A 13,565-nucleotide genomic window follows, 5' to 3' on the forward strand; every position below is an offset into this window, starting at 1 on the left:
GAATTTCTAAGAGTTGGGAATTGTTCATTGTTAATGGGAGATTGTGACATTTTGTGAAAGGAAGTGAGGAATACTGGGGTTTACAGTTATGTGATTTATGTTTATTTTTTTTAACCATATTTTAAAGCTTCAGTCTAATATGTTGCCATATGTTAATAGGGTTAAATATTCACACTAAATGAACTTAGATTGTGAACCCACTAGGGACAAAAAAAAATACTTGCATATAGAATATATGCTTTGATTGTCCTCTCTGAAAGGTGGTATATCAAATCCAATACCCTTACCCTTACCCTCAATGTAGAACACTTTTTAGTAAGCTTCATTTGATGTGAGCAGGACTTCCCACCCTACTACCTCTACACAACCTACGCCCTCACCTGGAGTACTGCGTCTAGCACTGGTCACCGTACATGAAGAAGGACACGGTACTACTCGAAAGGGTCCAGAGAAGAGCGACTAAGATGGCTAAGGGGCTGGAGGAGCTGCCGTACAGTGAAAGATTAGAGAAACTGGGCCTCTTCTCCCTCGTACAGTGGAGATTGAGAGGGGACATGATCGAAACATTCAAGGTACTGAAGGGGATAGACTTAGTAGATAAGGACAGGTTGTTCACCCTCTCCAAGGTAGGGAGAACAAGAGGGCACTCTCTAAAGTTGAAAGGGGATAGATTCCGTACAAACGTAAGGAAGTTCTTCTTCACCCAGATAGTGGTAGAAAGCTGGCACACTCTTTCAAAGGTTGTTATAGGGGAAAACATCCTCCAAGGATTCAAGACAAAGTTAGATAAGTTTCTGCTGAACAAGAACATGCGCTGGTAGGGCTAGTCTCAGTTAGGGTGCTGGTCTTAGACCAGAGGGCCGCCGCGTGAGTGGACTGCTGGGCATGATGGACCACTGGTCTGACTCAACAGTGGCAATTCTTATGTTCTTTTTGCAAGCAGACCTAATTGAGCATGTGTTCTCTCTCTTCAGATTCTCTTTGCTGAGATTCTAACTGCTTCAGTCAGTTTCCTCCTCCTTTCTTCCTCTTATTGACTTGGTAGTTTAATAAGTTCTTCTATTTTATGCCAGGGTCCTGAACCTCAGAACCTTTCAAATTTTTCTCCGAGGACAAATAAAATAACATAGTCTCACATGTGGGTAATGTCATCCAATAGAGCATATGCAAAAAGCTTTAGAGTGTATTGTACCACACATGCTCGCACCATCCTGCCTGCTACTGTTATGTGGGATGTAGCCAGTTGCCATTTATCTGTGATCACATTATTATGGTGCTCCTCAGCTTTTTTGAAATTTTGTGTCAAATCTTTGCTTATTTACATTTGTAGGTTCTGTAGAATTTTGTTTTAACAGTGTTTGCGTTAGTTCCATTTTTAGGGTGTTTTTAGGTTTCCATTTATTTTTTCTTTTTCTATAGGCCCTTTCCTTTCCACAGTAGTTCTAGAGCTCCCAGTTGGTTACATCTTCAAGTTGTTTGATTTTCATTGTGGCTGTTTTCCCAGACATGTTCCAGAAGAAAAGTTCTCAGTGGCTTTAAGAAATGCTCCTGGTGCATCGATAACAGATATTCATAATTGGTACCTGCAGTGCGTGAAACTTGATCAAGATACTTCTCAATGTTTTCTGTTAACTGATGTCAAGCGAAACAGCATTGATCAATTTTTTTGGTGCTGTTAAAGTCAGGTCCATCAGCTTCTCCGTGGCATTGAACATCGACATCAAGTGTGTCTTAATGACCCTCAACTTTATTTATTTATTGGGATTAATCACTTTTATGAAGAGCATCGATATAGGCTATCGGGATCAGCCATTTTACAGTCCTGTTCCAAAGAAGAGGAGAGATTTGTCCTCATTCTCCAACACCAAGGGACAAGGAGACTGTTTTGGAGTACAATGCTAGGACCATCAAGAACACTGGTGTCCTCAAAGTGCCCCCAACAAGAAGACCGCTTATCCTCCAGGACTTCAGAAGGAGTAGAACAACCTCCATGGAGATGAGACCTAGCTTCCAATTACCCATGGTAACTCAGGAGGACATGACTGCTCCAACAGTAATGCCCTTACCTTTGTCGATAGCAGTTTTGAGGAGCAGCTCTTGAGGAAGTTTGAGGATTGTATGGATCACTTCTGGTCTTGATATAAAAGCTGCTGCTTCTATGGCTTCACTGCCAAGGCTTGAACAAGTTCAGCCAATACTCAAAGTTCTTTGCTGCCTGCAGGAGGCCTATTGACTCTTGACGCTTTAACTCTATGCTGACCATGCTGGCTTTGATCTCGGTGCATTGGGAGAGGAAGATGGATTGAATGTCTTCAGTGTCTTTGTGCTCTCTGTCCAGGTTTGACCAAGAAGTCATTAATTCAACACAGGCAGAAATTCAAATGTATCCAACTCAATACTTCGATGAGTCTACTTCATAATGCTCCATGGCATCTGAGGAAGGACCAGATACCTTCTCAGAAGAGGATTCCACTGGTCGTCCATCCGATCCTTTCCTAACACGTATGAGGTTTTTTTTGCCTCTTGCAGATGATACTAAGATCTACCCTATTGGATAGCAGCAAATGTCTAGATAGTAGACACTGTAGTTTAGTGGGGGGGGGAACGGTTTTCTCTGACTGCTGATGGCATGGATAATATGAAGAGGAAACTGGAAAAGTTAAAAGACTGGTCCAAAATTTGGCAGCTAAAATTTTAATGCTAAAAAATTGCAAGTTTGTACATTTGGGCTACAGAAACAGAAGAGAATGGGTGCAGTTTAGAACGTGCACAAAAGAGGAGCAGGACTTGGGTTTGATCGTATGTGATGATCTTAAGGTGGCCAAGCAGGTAGAAGAGACAGTGAAAGCCAGAAGGATCCTTGGGTGCATAGGAAAAGGAATGGCTAGCAGGAAAAAGGAAGTGATAAAGCCTCCATGTCTCTGGTGAGACCTCCATTTAAAATACTATGTTAAATTCTGGAGACTACCTTCAAAAAGATATAAATCGGATAAAGTTGGTTCAGAGGGCAACTACTAATATTGTCACTTTTCTACATCATAAATTGTAAGGAGCAGATTTAAAGATATCAATATGTATACTTTGGAAGAAAGGCAGGAAAGGAGAGAAATTAATAGCTCATAGTATAAATACAAAGGAGACGAGTCTCTTTCAGTTGAAAGTAAGCTATGGAATAAAGGGAAATAGGATGAAAGTGAAAGGGGACAGACCCAGGAGTAATTTAAGGAAATATTCATAGAAAGGGTGGTGAATTCATGAAACGGCCTCACAGTGGAGGGGGGGTGGAAATGAAAACACTAAATTCAAGAAAACTTTGGACAGATACGTGGGATATTTTGAATGAGAGAAAGCAATGATGGTTATGAATGGGCAGACTAGATAGGCCATGTGTCTTTATCTGCTTTCAAATTTCTATGTTTCTAGGAGAGAAATAAATCTTCTCCATAGGAGAGGGAGGGGTGGTATAAGTATCCTCCAGTTCTTCTCATAAAAAAACCTCTTCTCTATGGGTTATCCATATTGACAGTGCCTTCAGTCAAGCAATTCTACAAAGCCCCTTAACTAGCAGTCAGCTCTTTCTGAATCTTTGGACTGGCTGTGAATCAGTATTACCCTCAGTTGAGTGATTTGATCATTAGTGTGGCTGATTTCATCCTGCTTGTCTTTGTTGGGGAGGGAAAGGGAAGGCAGGATAAAATGTATGCCAAAACCTACCCATCTTCCAGAGCAGATAAATCCTAATTTAAGAAATAGACAAACTGTTCACAAGGGATGGGGCATTATCCTCCTGAACTCCTGAGAGAGCTATCCACGTCAGCTCTGTTAAATGACATTACTTACTGGTGTGTCTTAATCTGCTGTCTACAGCGAACCTCCCATTACAGTTGAGCAAATCTTTCTCATTCTGAAAGGCACATAGAGCTGGTATAGTGCAGATCAGAACGTAGTGTGCTTGTTGTTGATAAAGAATTACTTTATCACACAAAGATGTCCTTTTTTGAAAACTGCGGTATGACCATGAGAGAGGAGTGTATCTTATGATCTTTCTGAAAACTCTTCATGTTGTCGAGTTTGCTGAATCTGACTTGTCACCTCTTTCCTTATCCCGTTGTGAACAATATACATTATTCTTTTAAAGTGGATTGAATTTCTGCCTTATTTCCTCTAGCATTGAAAGTGCAGGAAGGAACAACTGGTTCTAGTGTTCAGCAAGTTCACCAGCATTTTGATCCAGGGAGTACAGAAGCTTTTGTTTAAAGTAAATACCATTTCCTTAATTACAAGGAGGTGCTGATAAGTCCTTGGTTTTGTAAAGAAAACAACAATCTATACGATTGAAAAATTTTATTTAGACTACATATTCACCACTAAGCTGCATACACTTATGACTTCATTGTTCTAACTTCTTCAACCCATCCCAAAAAAATCCTTTTGATCGGGCTGCATGAAGTGGTTAATTATGAAAGGATCCTTAGCTTCAATGGATTTTTTAGTTAAACACTATTACCCCTCATGGTTTTAAATGAGGGTGCCGAGTGGCTAGCTGTAGCAATTTAAATAAAGCTAGATCCTGTTTCTGCTATCCCGTCAACTTGGAGATTTTTTGTTTTTTTGTCATGTTTTCCAGCTTGTTTGAAATCTGGCTCTGATGTCAACACAAAATACTCAGTGGATAAGTTAAGTAATTAATAACAAATAACATCGGCTTTTTTACTCTGATTACATAATCGCCAAGCAGGAAGGTTTGCTCCACTAGCGGCACAGTTTCCCAAATGACATCAAGGGGTTTCTTCTCTTGAAAACTCGCAAGTAAGAACGCTGTGGCCATTTTTGAATTGTGCTGTGGCTTAAAGTGTAGCTGATAGGAAAGTTCATGGTTAGGTAAGTTTGGGACACAAATAGTATAGAGACATATAGTCATATATCTTTTCAGATAAAGTGTTTAAGATTCTCATGTGGGTCTTTTTTTTGCAGCAATAATATGTAATCGCACCTCATTCCCTGATGAAAGCACTGAAATTGGGCTCAAGTCGGAAGAGGTGGTGCTGCAAGATAAGTCTAACACTTTCTTTTATAAATTGAAGATTTAAATTGATTAACAGATAAAAAGGTAAAAGATAGACATGAAAGATATCCTAGTTGGATCAATGAGGATTGCAGCCTGGTTGGGTTAAGCTATCCAATCGGCAGTCTGAAGATCCCTTATACCCAACATACCTCCTTTGCTATGAAGGCTTTATATTATGCTATGTTGCAAATGGTATACGGATATTAATAGTAGCCATGATATTATCATTGAGCCCTCTAAGGTACAGCATACACAACCACACACTGTTTTTAAGGAGGCCACGCATCATTCCTGAATCTGCTACAGGAGAAGTGTAGGAGTTTATTCCACTGGAAATACTGCTCAGTGAAATCAAATGAAGCCGCAACCGCGTTCTTAAATGTGAGTCGTACTTAACTCAGATACTGCCTATACTACTACTATTTATCATTTCTATAGCGCTGAAAGGTGTATGCAGCACTATACGTTTAGCATGGAATAGAGCGGTCCCTGCTCTGAAGAGCTTGCAATCTGATTTGGAAAGACAGGACATAGGGGTTGGGGAGTTTCTTGCAAGGAGAATGATAAGATGGACATTGGTAATTTTGCGGTTAGTGGGAGTTAGGAATTGAAAGCAGTCTCAAAAAAGTGGGCCTTTAGTTTGGATTTGAATACTGCTAGAGAAGGGGTCTGACGTAATGATTCAGGCAGTCTGTTTCATGCATATGGTACATCAAGATAGAAGGGACAGAGTCTGGAGTTAGCATTGGAGGAGAAGCATAACGATAGGAGGGACTTGCCAGAGTGAACAGAGTTCACTGGGGGGGGGGGGAAGGTGAGCTTGGGGGGAGATAAGTGAGGAGAGATGCAAGGGGCTGCTGAAAAATTGTCAGCCCAACCAAGACGAGAATGATGTGGAGTCATGAAACTTACAAGTTATTCCACACTTCTTGATACTTTTTGTTTCAATGATATGAAATGAAATAAAAAGTGTCTTCAAAGCAGGTGAAGAGTTTGGAAGATAGAGGTCGTGGATGAAGGTAAGTTTGTTGGAGACAAGAGTGAGCATTCCACAGGGTACATGAGAAGGGCAGAGAGGCGTGGGAGGAGAGGAACAGAAATAAGATTGGTCATATTGTGGTGTGACCCACATGAAGAGGGTGAAGGCTGATTGGGAGGTCCAGGATTGGAATTGATGTCTCTGGCAGAGAGCAAGAGAAGGAGTAAGAATATATATGAGTGTGGGAGAGGCTTTTGGGTGGCTGCATACAGATAGAGTAGAAATGGCTGAATGAGAGGGAAAAAGTTTTGAAGCTTTAGGGCTGAGAAGAGGGTGGAGGACAAAAGGGAGGGTGAGGTGGTGAAATAAAAAAGTAAGTTATGTGGTGGGGAGGTCTAAATGGTTTGGGGTGAAGAGAGAGATTGGGAAAGTCAGAATTAGGAGGAGGAGTTGGTGCACAGGAGTCATGGGGGAAGAGGAAAGAATGGGCATAAGGCACCTCCTTAGTGGACAATGAAATTTATCCTGGATATAGGAGAGTTTCCTGGGCCTAGTTTGGTGATGCAAGTTGGATTTGTGAGACTTGTGAGATAATGGTGGTGTGGTCAAGATTGCCTCAGATCTAGTCTCATAAGATGAAAGTGAAAGTAGATTGGAAGCTTAGTCTTACCAGGGAGAGTTCGCAAGCAAGAGACGTGGTTTTGTGAGAGCCATGGGTAAGAAGGTAGAGTTAAAGAATGGGTAAAAAATAAAATAAATCTGCTTGCACCAAAGGCACAAGCAATTCCCACAAAAAGAGAATGAATAAAGTCAGTTATAAACTTTTAAAGACTATTTTAAATGGTTGAATCAGGTCTGGAAGTAGGGGCACTGCCAGCTAATGAGCAGATTACAGGTTTGTGTTGAAGCAAATTAGAGGAATTCTTGTCAATCTTTTTAAATAGTTAAATCAAGGCTGGAATGAGGGGCACTGCTAGATAATGAGGTTTTTTTCTTGAGGTTAGGAAAGAGGTAGTATCAAAATTGGAAAGATTATACTAAGTTAAATTATACATTTTGGTGGAATTCAATTTGTCACATATACAAGATGGAAAAGATGATAGCGTTACAACAAGGAAAATTTAATTCTTTTAAAAAAATATGGGGACCATTGATTACTTACTCTAATGATCAGATGTCTTAAGCACATGGTTAGTTTATATTTGGGTTAGGGTGGGAAAAATGTATTATATGGTCATGGGAATATTGACAATAGGGGGGTATCTATTTTTTATTTCATAAGAATATATGATTGTATTTACAAGTGATTTCTGAAAATTGTTGTATTATTTATAATTCACTTGATGTAAGATTTAAAAATGAATAAAGATTTTATAAAAAAAAACAAACAAACAGGAAAGAGGTAGTAGTCTCAAGGGGCCAAATCAGGTGAGTAGGCCGGGTGTTTCAGAGCTTCAAAGTGAAGATATTCCAATTTTTGCTGACTAATGGCTGCCTTGTAAGGAGTGGCAATGTCTTGACGAAACAAGATTCCTTTCAAAAGCTTGCCTTGATGTTTGGAGACCAGTTGCTTCTTCAGTTTGTCAAGAAGTGCAACATAGTACTTTGCTGTGATATTGCACCCTTTACCAGGTAATCTACCAGCAAAAAGCCATTTTTTGTCCCAGAACAAGGACGCCAACACTTTGCTCGATGACTTCTGTGTTTTAAACTTCTTGGGACATGGAGAACCACTGTGTCTCCATTCTTTTAGATTGTTCTTTTGTCTCTGAATCATATATATATCTCCAAGTTGCATCCGTAGTTATGAGAGAGTTCAAAATTCCCACAGGATCCTGCCGAAATAGGTCCAAAATGGATTGTGAGGCAACTATTCAATACACTTCTGGTCAGCATTGAGACATTTGAGAACCCATTTGGTGAGAGCTTTCTCATGTCTAAAATCTTGAGAATAATATAGCCTATTTGTTCTTGGGATATCTGCAGTGTCTCCACTATCTTTTTAGCAGATATTCTTTGATCGTCCAAGATCATTGAATGAATGGCATCTACGTTTTCTGGAATTGTCACTTGAGTTAGTCTTCCAGAACATTCCTCATCTTCCATGCCCCAATATCCTCTAAATGCAGCAACCCAATTCTTGACCATGAAGAAGGAAGGGCCCTTATCTCCTAATGTAACTTACATAAATCATCCTAAATTTGTTTGACTGAATTCCCTTTTAGGAAAAGATATTTCATCATTGTTTGGCACGCTTTTTTTTTTTTTTTTTCAGTAAAATCTGTTTTGTGCTATTTTCACTTCATATCTGCAAAAATAATAATCAGGCTACAATTTTGAAATTTAGGTCAGACACATACGAAACAATAAACTTTGATGTGATTAAAGTATTATTAGTCTAAAAGATAGGTGAAATAGGAAAAGCCAAAGACTTATCGGTATCCCCTTGTTCCCCATCCCCATGTATTTTCTTGCATGCCTGAAGGGACTTCCAGTCACAACTTGGACACAAATTAGTCTGGTAGTAAAGCTGAGGTATATGGCAATGGTAATTCAGGTGTACCACACAGATAATTTGAGTGCTAGAAATCATGTTTCCTTTTGAGAAAACAGAAGGTAGCCCAAGAGCGAATTTATAGAGGCATGCCTCTCAGCATTTCTTTTAAAAGTAATTTGGATGTGAATGATATAGCCAGCAGAAGACTTTATTCAAATATTCCTTTTCGATGCAAGATTTTTGAAAATGGTTCTAGGTGCCATTAGACTTCTCAGCTTTTTTTTCTCTTTATTTTGCTATGCGACCTGCAATCAGATGGCTGGATACACTGAAAACAACCATGGGGATGGTGCTGGAGGACCTTTCTGGACTAGCACAAAACCGATTTCTTTTTAGATCCACAATTCATCAAGTCGCTAGGACTTGAGCACAAGTCGATGGCACCTAACAACAATATGCTATGCTAAAATGTCTTATATTCTGCAGTTTCTCCCAGAGGATTCAGTGCGGATTTCAGCAAGAAAGAAAACATACACTAAAAATCTCTAAAAACCTACCCCCTGTTTTACTAAGGGCTACTTTTACTAAGCTGCGCTAGTGGTTTTAGCACACACTACATTGCCCCAGGCGCTACATGCTAATGCCTCCATAGAGTTGGCGTTAGTATTTCCATGTAACGCAGGGGTTGGCGCGCGCTAATCTTCAGCGCACACTAAAAACGCTAGCGCACCTTAGTAAAAGGAGCCCTAAGGTGTGCTATGTGTTTTAGCATGCGCTAAATCTACGTACATGCTAAATGCTAACACATGCATGTCAGTCTATGGATGCGTTAGCATTTAGTGCGTGGTAGCGTGTGCTAAAAAGCATAGCACACCTTAGTAAAAGGAGCCCCTAGTTTACAAACAGATAAGAAAAGGTCAATTGATAACCTTTCCAGCCTTGAAAAATGTAAAATATAAAAGGGAGTATATTATTCTTCCAGATTTATCACCACCTCAATTTTTAAAAATCGAACAGTGTTTCCTAATAGAAAAGGGATATTGACCTACCAAGGATTTAAAAATGAAACAAGATTGTTGTTCTCTGATGACTCTTTTTCCTCATCAACATGCCAAATAGCACTGTATCGTAAGAGAGTGCCACATGATTTTCCAATAATGTATTTACTTGAGACCATATTGAATTCCAAAATATCTTACTATAGGGACAAAAATAAAGTAGATGATATAATGTCCCAGGCTCCAGGTTACAGTGCTTTTATTAGTTATGACAGGGGTTGCCATCCAACACATAACCAACAATTGGAAAAATCACAGAAACCTTAGTTATACATTTTGGTGGAATACATTATGCCATATATTTAAAATGGAACGAGCAATAGCAGTACAAAGAGGGACATATACTAAATTTATAAAAATATTGGGACCATTGGCAAAATATTATAGTGAATAGTCATCACTTTTTCTCTTCTCCTTTTCGTTTTCTTTTTTTTAGCACACTAAAGGGGGGAGGGAGTTGGAAATAATGTTACATATTATGTTATACTATGATATATAATATGTGTATATTTTTATTGAAAATATGATGAAGGGTGGGCAGTAGGGGGGGTTATTGATTTTACTAGATGTTTATATGTCAGATATCAAAGTGCTATTCTGGAATAATTTGTTGTAATATATTCTTTTGTGCACTTGTTATTTAATTTGAAAACGAATAAAGAATTATTAAAATAAAATAAAAGACTGGAGTCGGTTCAGAGAATGGCCACCCGGATGGTCTCAGAACTCAAGGATATCCCGTACGAGGAACGGCTGGATAAGTTGCAGCTGTACTCATTCGAGGAACGCAGAGAGAGGAGTGACATGATCGAGACATTCAAGTATCTCATGGGCCGCATCGAGGTGGAAGAAGATATCTTCTTTTTCAAGGGTCCCGCGGCAACAAGGGGGCATCCGTGGAAAATCAGGGGCGGGAAACTGCACGGGGACACCAGGAAATTATTTTTCACTGAAAGGGTGGTTGATCGCTGGAATAGTCTTCCACTTCAGGTTATTGAGGCCAGCAGCGTGCCTGATTTTAAGGCCAAATGGGATAGACACGTGGGATCTATTCACAGAGAAAGGTAGGGGAGGGTCATTGGGGTGGGCAGACTAGATGGGCCGTGGCCTTATCTGCCGTCTATTTCTATGTTTCTGTGTTAAACAAGCGAGTTTAAACTGTAATCTGAAGTGTATTGACAACCAAAGAAGCTCTCATTAGAGAGGAGTAACCCTTTCAAATGTCTTTGCCCCCAAAGATCAATCTCACAGCTGTATTTTACATCAGTTGTAATTTTCTCAAAAAAGTTGACGAAACACCCTTATATAGAAAATTGCAATAATCCAAATGTGATAATACAACTTGTGAGAATGTCTGAAAACTGATGGAATCAAAGGATAATTGGATGGTCCTAAGTTGTCTAAATTAAATTAAATTTTTAAAAAATTAACTAGTCTATTTGATCTGCCATAGTTACTTTTGTTTCAAAATTTCCATGCGATAACAAACAATTATGCCATGCATATATAAAAAAAAGGGGGAAAAGACCCAATGTTCCACAGTAGAAAAATATCAAACAATAAAAACAGAAAAACTGTAGATGTTGATGTTCTGAGATGAATTTATTGTACACTCTTAAACTTAAAAACATAAAAATACAAATATAGTAGTCCAACAGGTCTTCTTCCCCCTTTTTATGTGACACAGACTGTGTATATTTGTATTTTTATGTTTTTAAGTATAAGAGTGTACAATAAATTTGCGAGAACTGATGGCAGCCATTCAGGGAGCGTTGCAGGACCAGGCAGGAGCGCAAAAAGCTCACGCCTGCCTTGTGTGCAGCTCTGCCGCAAGAGATGAGGACTCGGAGGCAGCCATCCAGCGAGGGAGGGGCAGGAGTGCGGAAATCTTCTGCCAATACAGCGCTGGACCACCAGAATTTTTAAAAAAGGTACCTGGGGAGGTGTTATATTCGCTCCATAAGACGACCTACATTTCCACCCACTTTTTTTTTTTTTGGGGGGGGGGAGTGCCTCTTATGGAGCAAAAAATACAGTAGGTGATTTTCCTTTCAAATGAAGGAATTTTTTCATGGCGCGATACTCATATTTTGTTCATTTTTTTATAAAGTGGAATTGTTCACTTTAAAAGACTGACATGACAAAACTGGATGTCAGACTGACTGGAAAATCTAGCTGTAGATGTTTATCAATGCCAATCTGGTGGACAGCTATATAATTTTGATATTAATCTTGCTCTTTCTTGGTCAGGCTGGAAACTTTTCAATTGACCTTCACCGAGCTAGTTCCAGTTCAGTTGAACTTAAAGAATTTGGTGTACATCTAGTGGTACTATAGAAATAGAGTAGTAGTAATAGTTGTAGAATAATTTGTGTTAAGAATTTTGTTAAGTTACCCATGCTAAATTTGCCACTTTGTAACTTGTCTCAAAATAAAAAATTAAAACAAGAGATACAGGAGATACAGCCACTTTATAGGAAATCCATTCTTTTAGGAAGGTCTTGGGCAACAATGAGAAATTTTCTATAATGATGGCTGAACAGACTTTTCTATATAGCTCAGCAGGGCTCTGTTATGTTGCTGATTTTATTCAGCGTTTGTAGGAGTTTAATTGGAGGCTCCATCAGCGGATGTTGTTGTAAATCAAGTGTTCTTACATTTGAAGGATGGTGGGTGTATGGAATAATATTCTAGGGAGGTGGGAGGAGAGGTTGCTTTGGGTGTTGCCCAGTAGTGAGAAATGAATGCTAAGGCTCAGTAAGCTAAAAGTGAGGAGATGAGGCACCCAACAGTGCTGAGAAGATGGAAAAATATGAGGTGTAAATTAGTTCCCAGAGGAGAAATCTTTCCACCTCTAAACCAAAAATTGAGAGCCAATGAAAGTTGAAATAGCTATAGTTGAAGGTTTGTAGTGATGTGTTGAGGCACTTGTGTATAATGTGAATGCAAGTGCCTGTATAAACTGCATGCTACACAAAAAAAACACAGCTGCTTTTTCTATGTGAATTGAACCTTGTATCCTTCAGCGACAAAACCAGTATGTGATGTACAGACGACTTTTTATGGACATCGAGAGGGAACAAGTAAAGGAACTGCGTAGACAAAAAGAACATGAGAAGAGAATTGCAAAGTAAGTTCCTTAATTTTATGCTTTGGCAAGTTTCCAGTCATACTTTAGAACTGTGAAAAGGTGTCAGAGATGTTCATCTTTCTCTCACAATTTCCTGGATTGTCTCATCAGAACATTTAAAAATCAACAGCACTTAAGAGAGTTCTATGTCACTTTTGGAACTTGCCTCCTATGCACTGCATTATCTCTTCCTTAGAGAGCGCAAAGGCTGGCATGTTTGATGTACCATTGGGGACTTGAACCCATGAATTCAAGCTGTACTTACTCTAGCTCCTCTACATTTTAACCAATAATCAATCACTCTTGTCTAATCTAATGTAAAATGGCATTTATACTGCACTATTCTGGGTGTCAGCTGGTTCATGTTGGAGCACATCTGAAGTTAAATGTTCTGAACTGGAAAATGGCTTAGAAAAAGACACTAGCTCAGAATCTGTAGATTTTGATAAGATGATCTTCAAATCTGTATATAGTGTACAAAGTCAACTGTTACTTTACCCGTGGGTTTTGCATCAGTTTTCAAAGGGAGCATACTTTCTCTTTGAATATTGTCTTTGGAAAAAATACTAGCAAGCACATGGCACCTGCTTTTTCTGCTGATATTTTTCCCAAAGAAGAAAGGGTGTAGTCTCATTCTCCACCCTAACTCTACCCCAGTCCCAAAGAATAGCTCCACTCAGTGTGAAATAGCGAGCAACATTCACTTGGATGGAAGTGAGCAATTTCCAAAACAGTTTCCTCAAACTTTGTCATTTAAAATCTGAGTTTCTAAGTAGACATATAAGTGTCAGAAGTTTCTTAATTTGTTTTGGTCATCTACACTACTATGGCAA

The 13,565-nt window shown here is 39.2% G+C and overlaps 1 protein-coding gene across 3 annotated transcripts in view; it reads left to right on the forward strand.

The window, feature by feature from the left end:
• The window catches only part of CCDC15 (coiled-coil domain containing 15), a 97,671-nt gene that overhangs the window by 66,101 nt on the left and 18,005 nt on the right, over window positions 1–13,565 (forward strand). For all 3 annotated transcript variants that reach the window (XM_033918272.1, XM_033918270.1, XM_033918271.1), the window contains exon 7: window positions 12,629–12,732. In XM_033918272.1, coding sequence (XP_033774163.1) covers window positions 12,629–12,732 — 104 coding nt within the window. The remainder of the gene's footprint in view (window positions 1–12,628; window positions 12,733–13,565) is intronic.

This window comes from Geotrypetes seraphini, chromosome 13, assembly GCF_902459505.1.
Source record: "Geotrypetes seraphini chromosome 13, aGeoSer1.1, whole genome shotgun sequence".
NCBI lineage: Eukaryota > Metazoa > Chordata > Amphibia > Gymnophiona > Dermophiidae > Geotrypetes > Geotrypetes seraphini.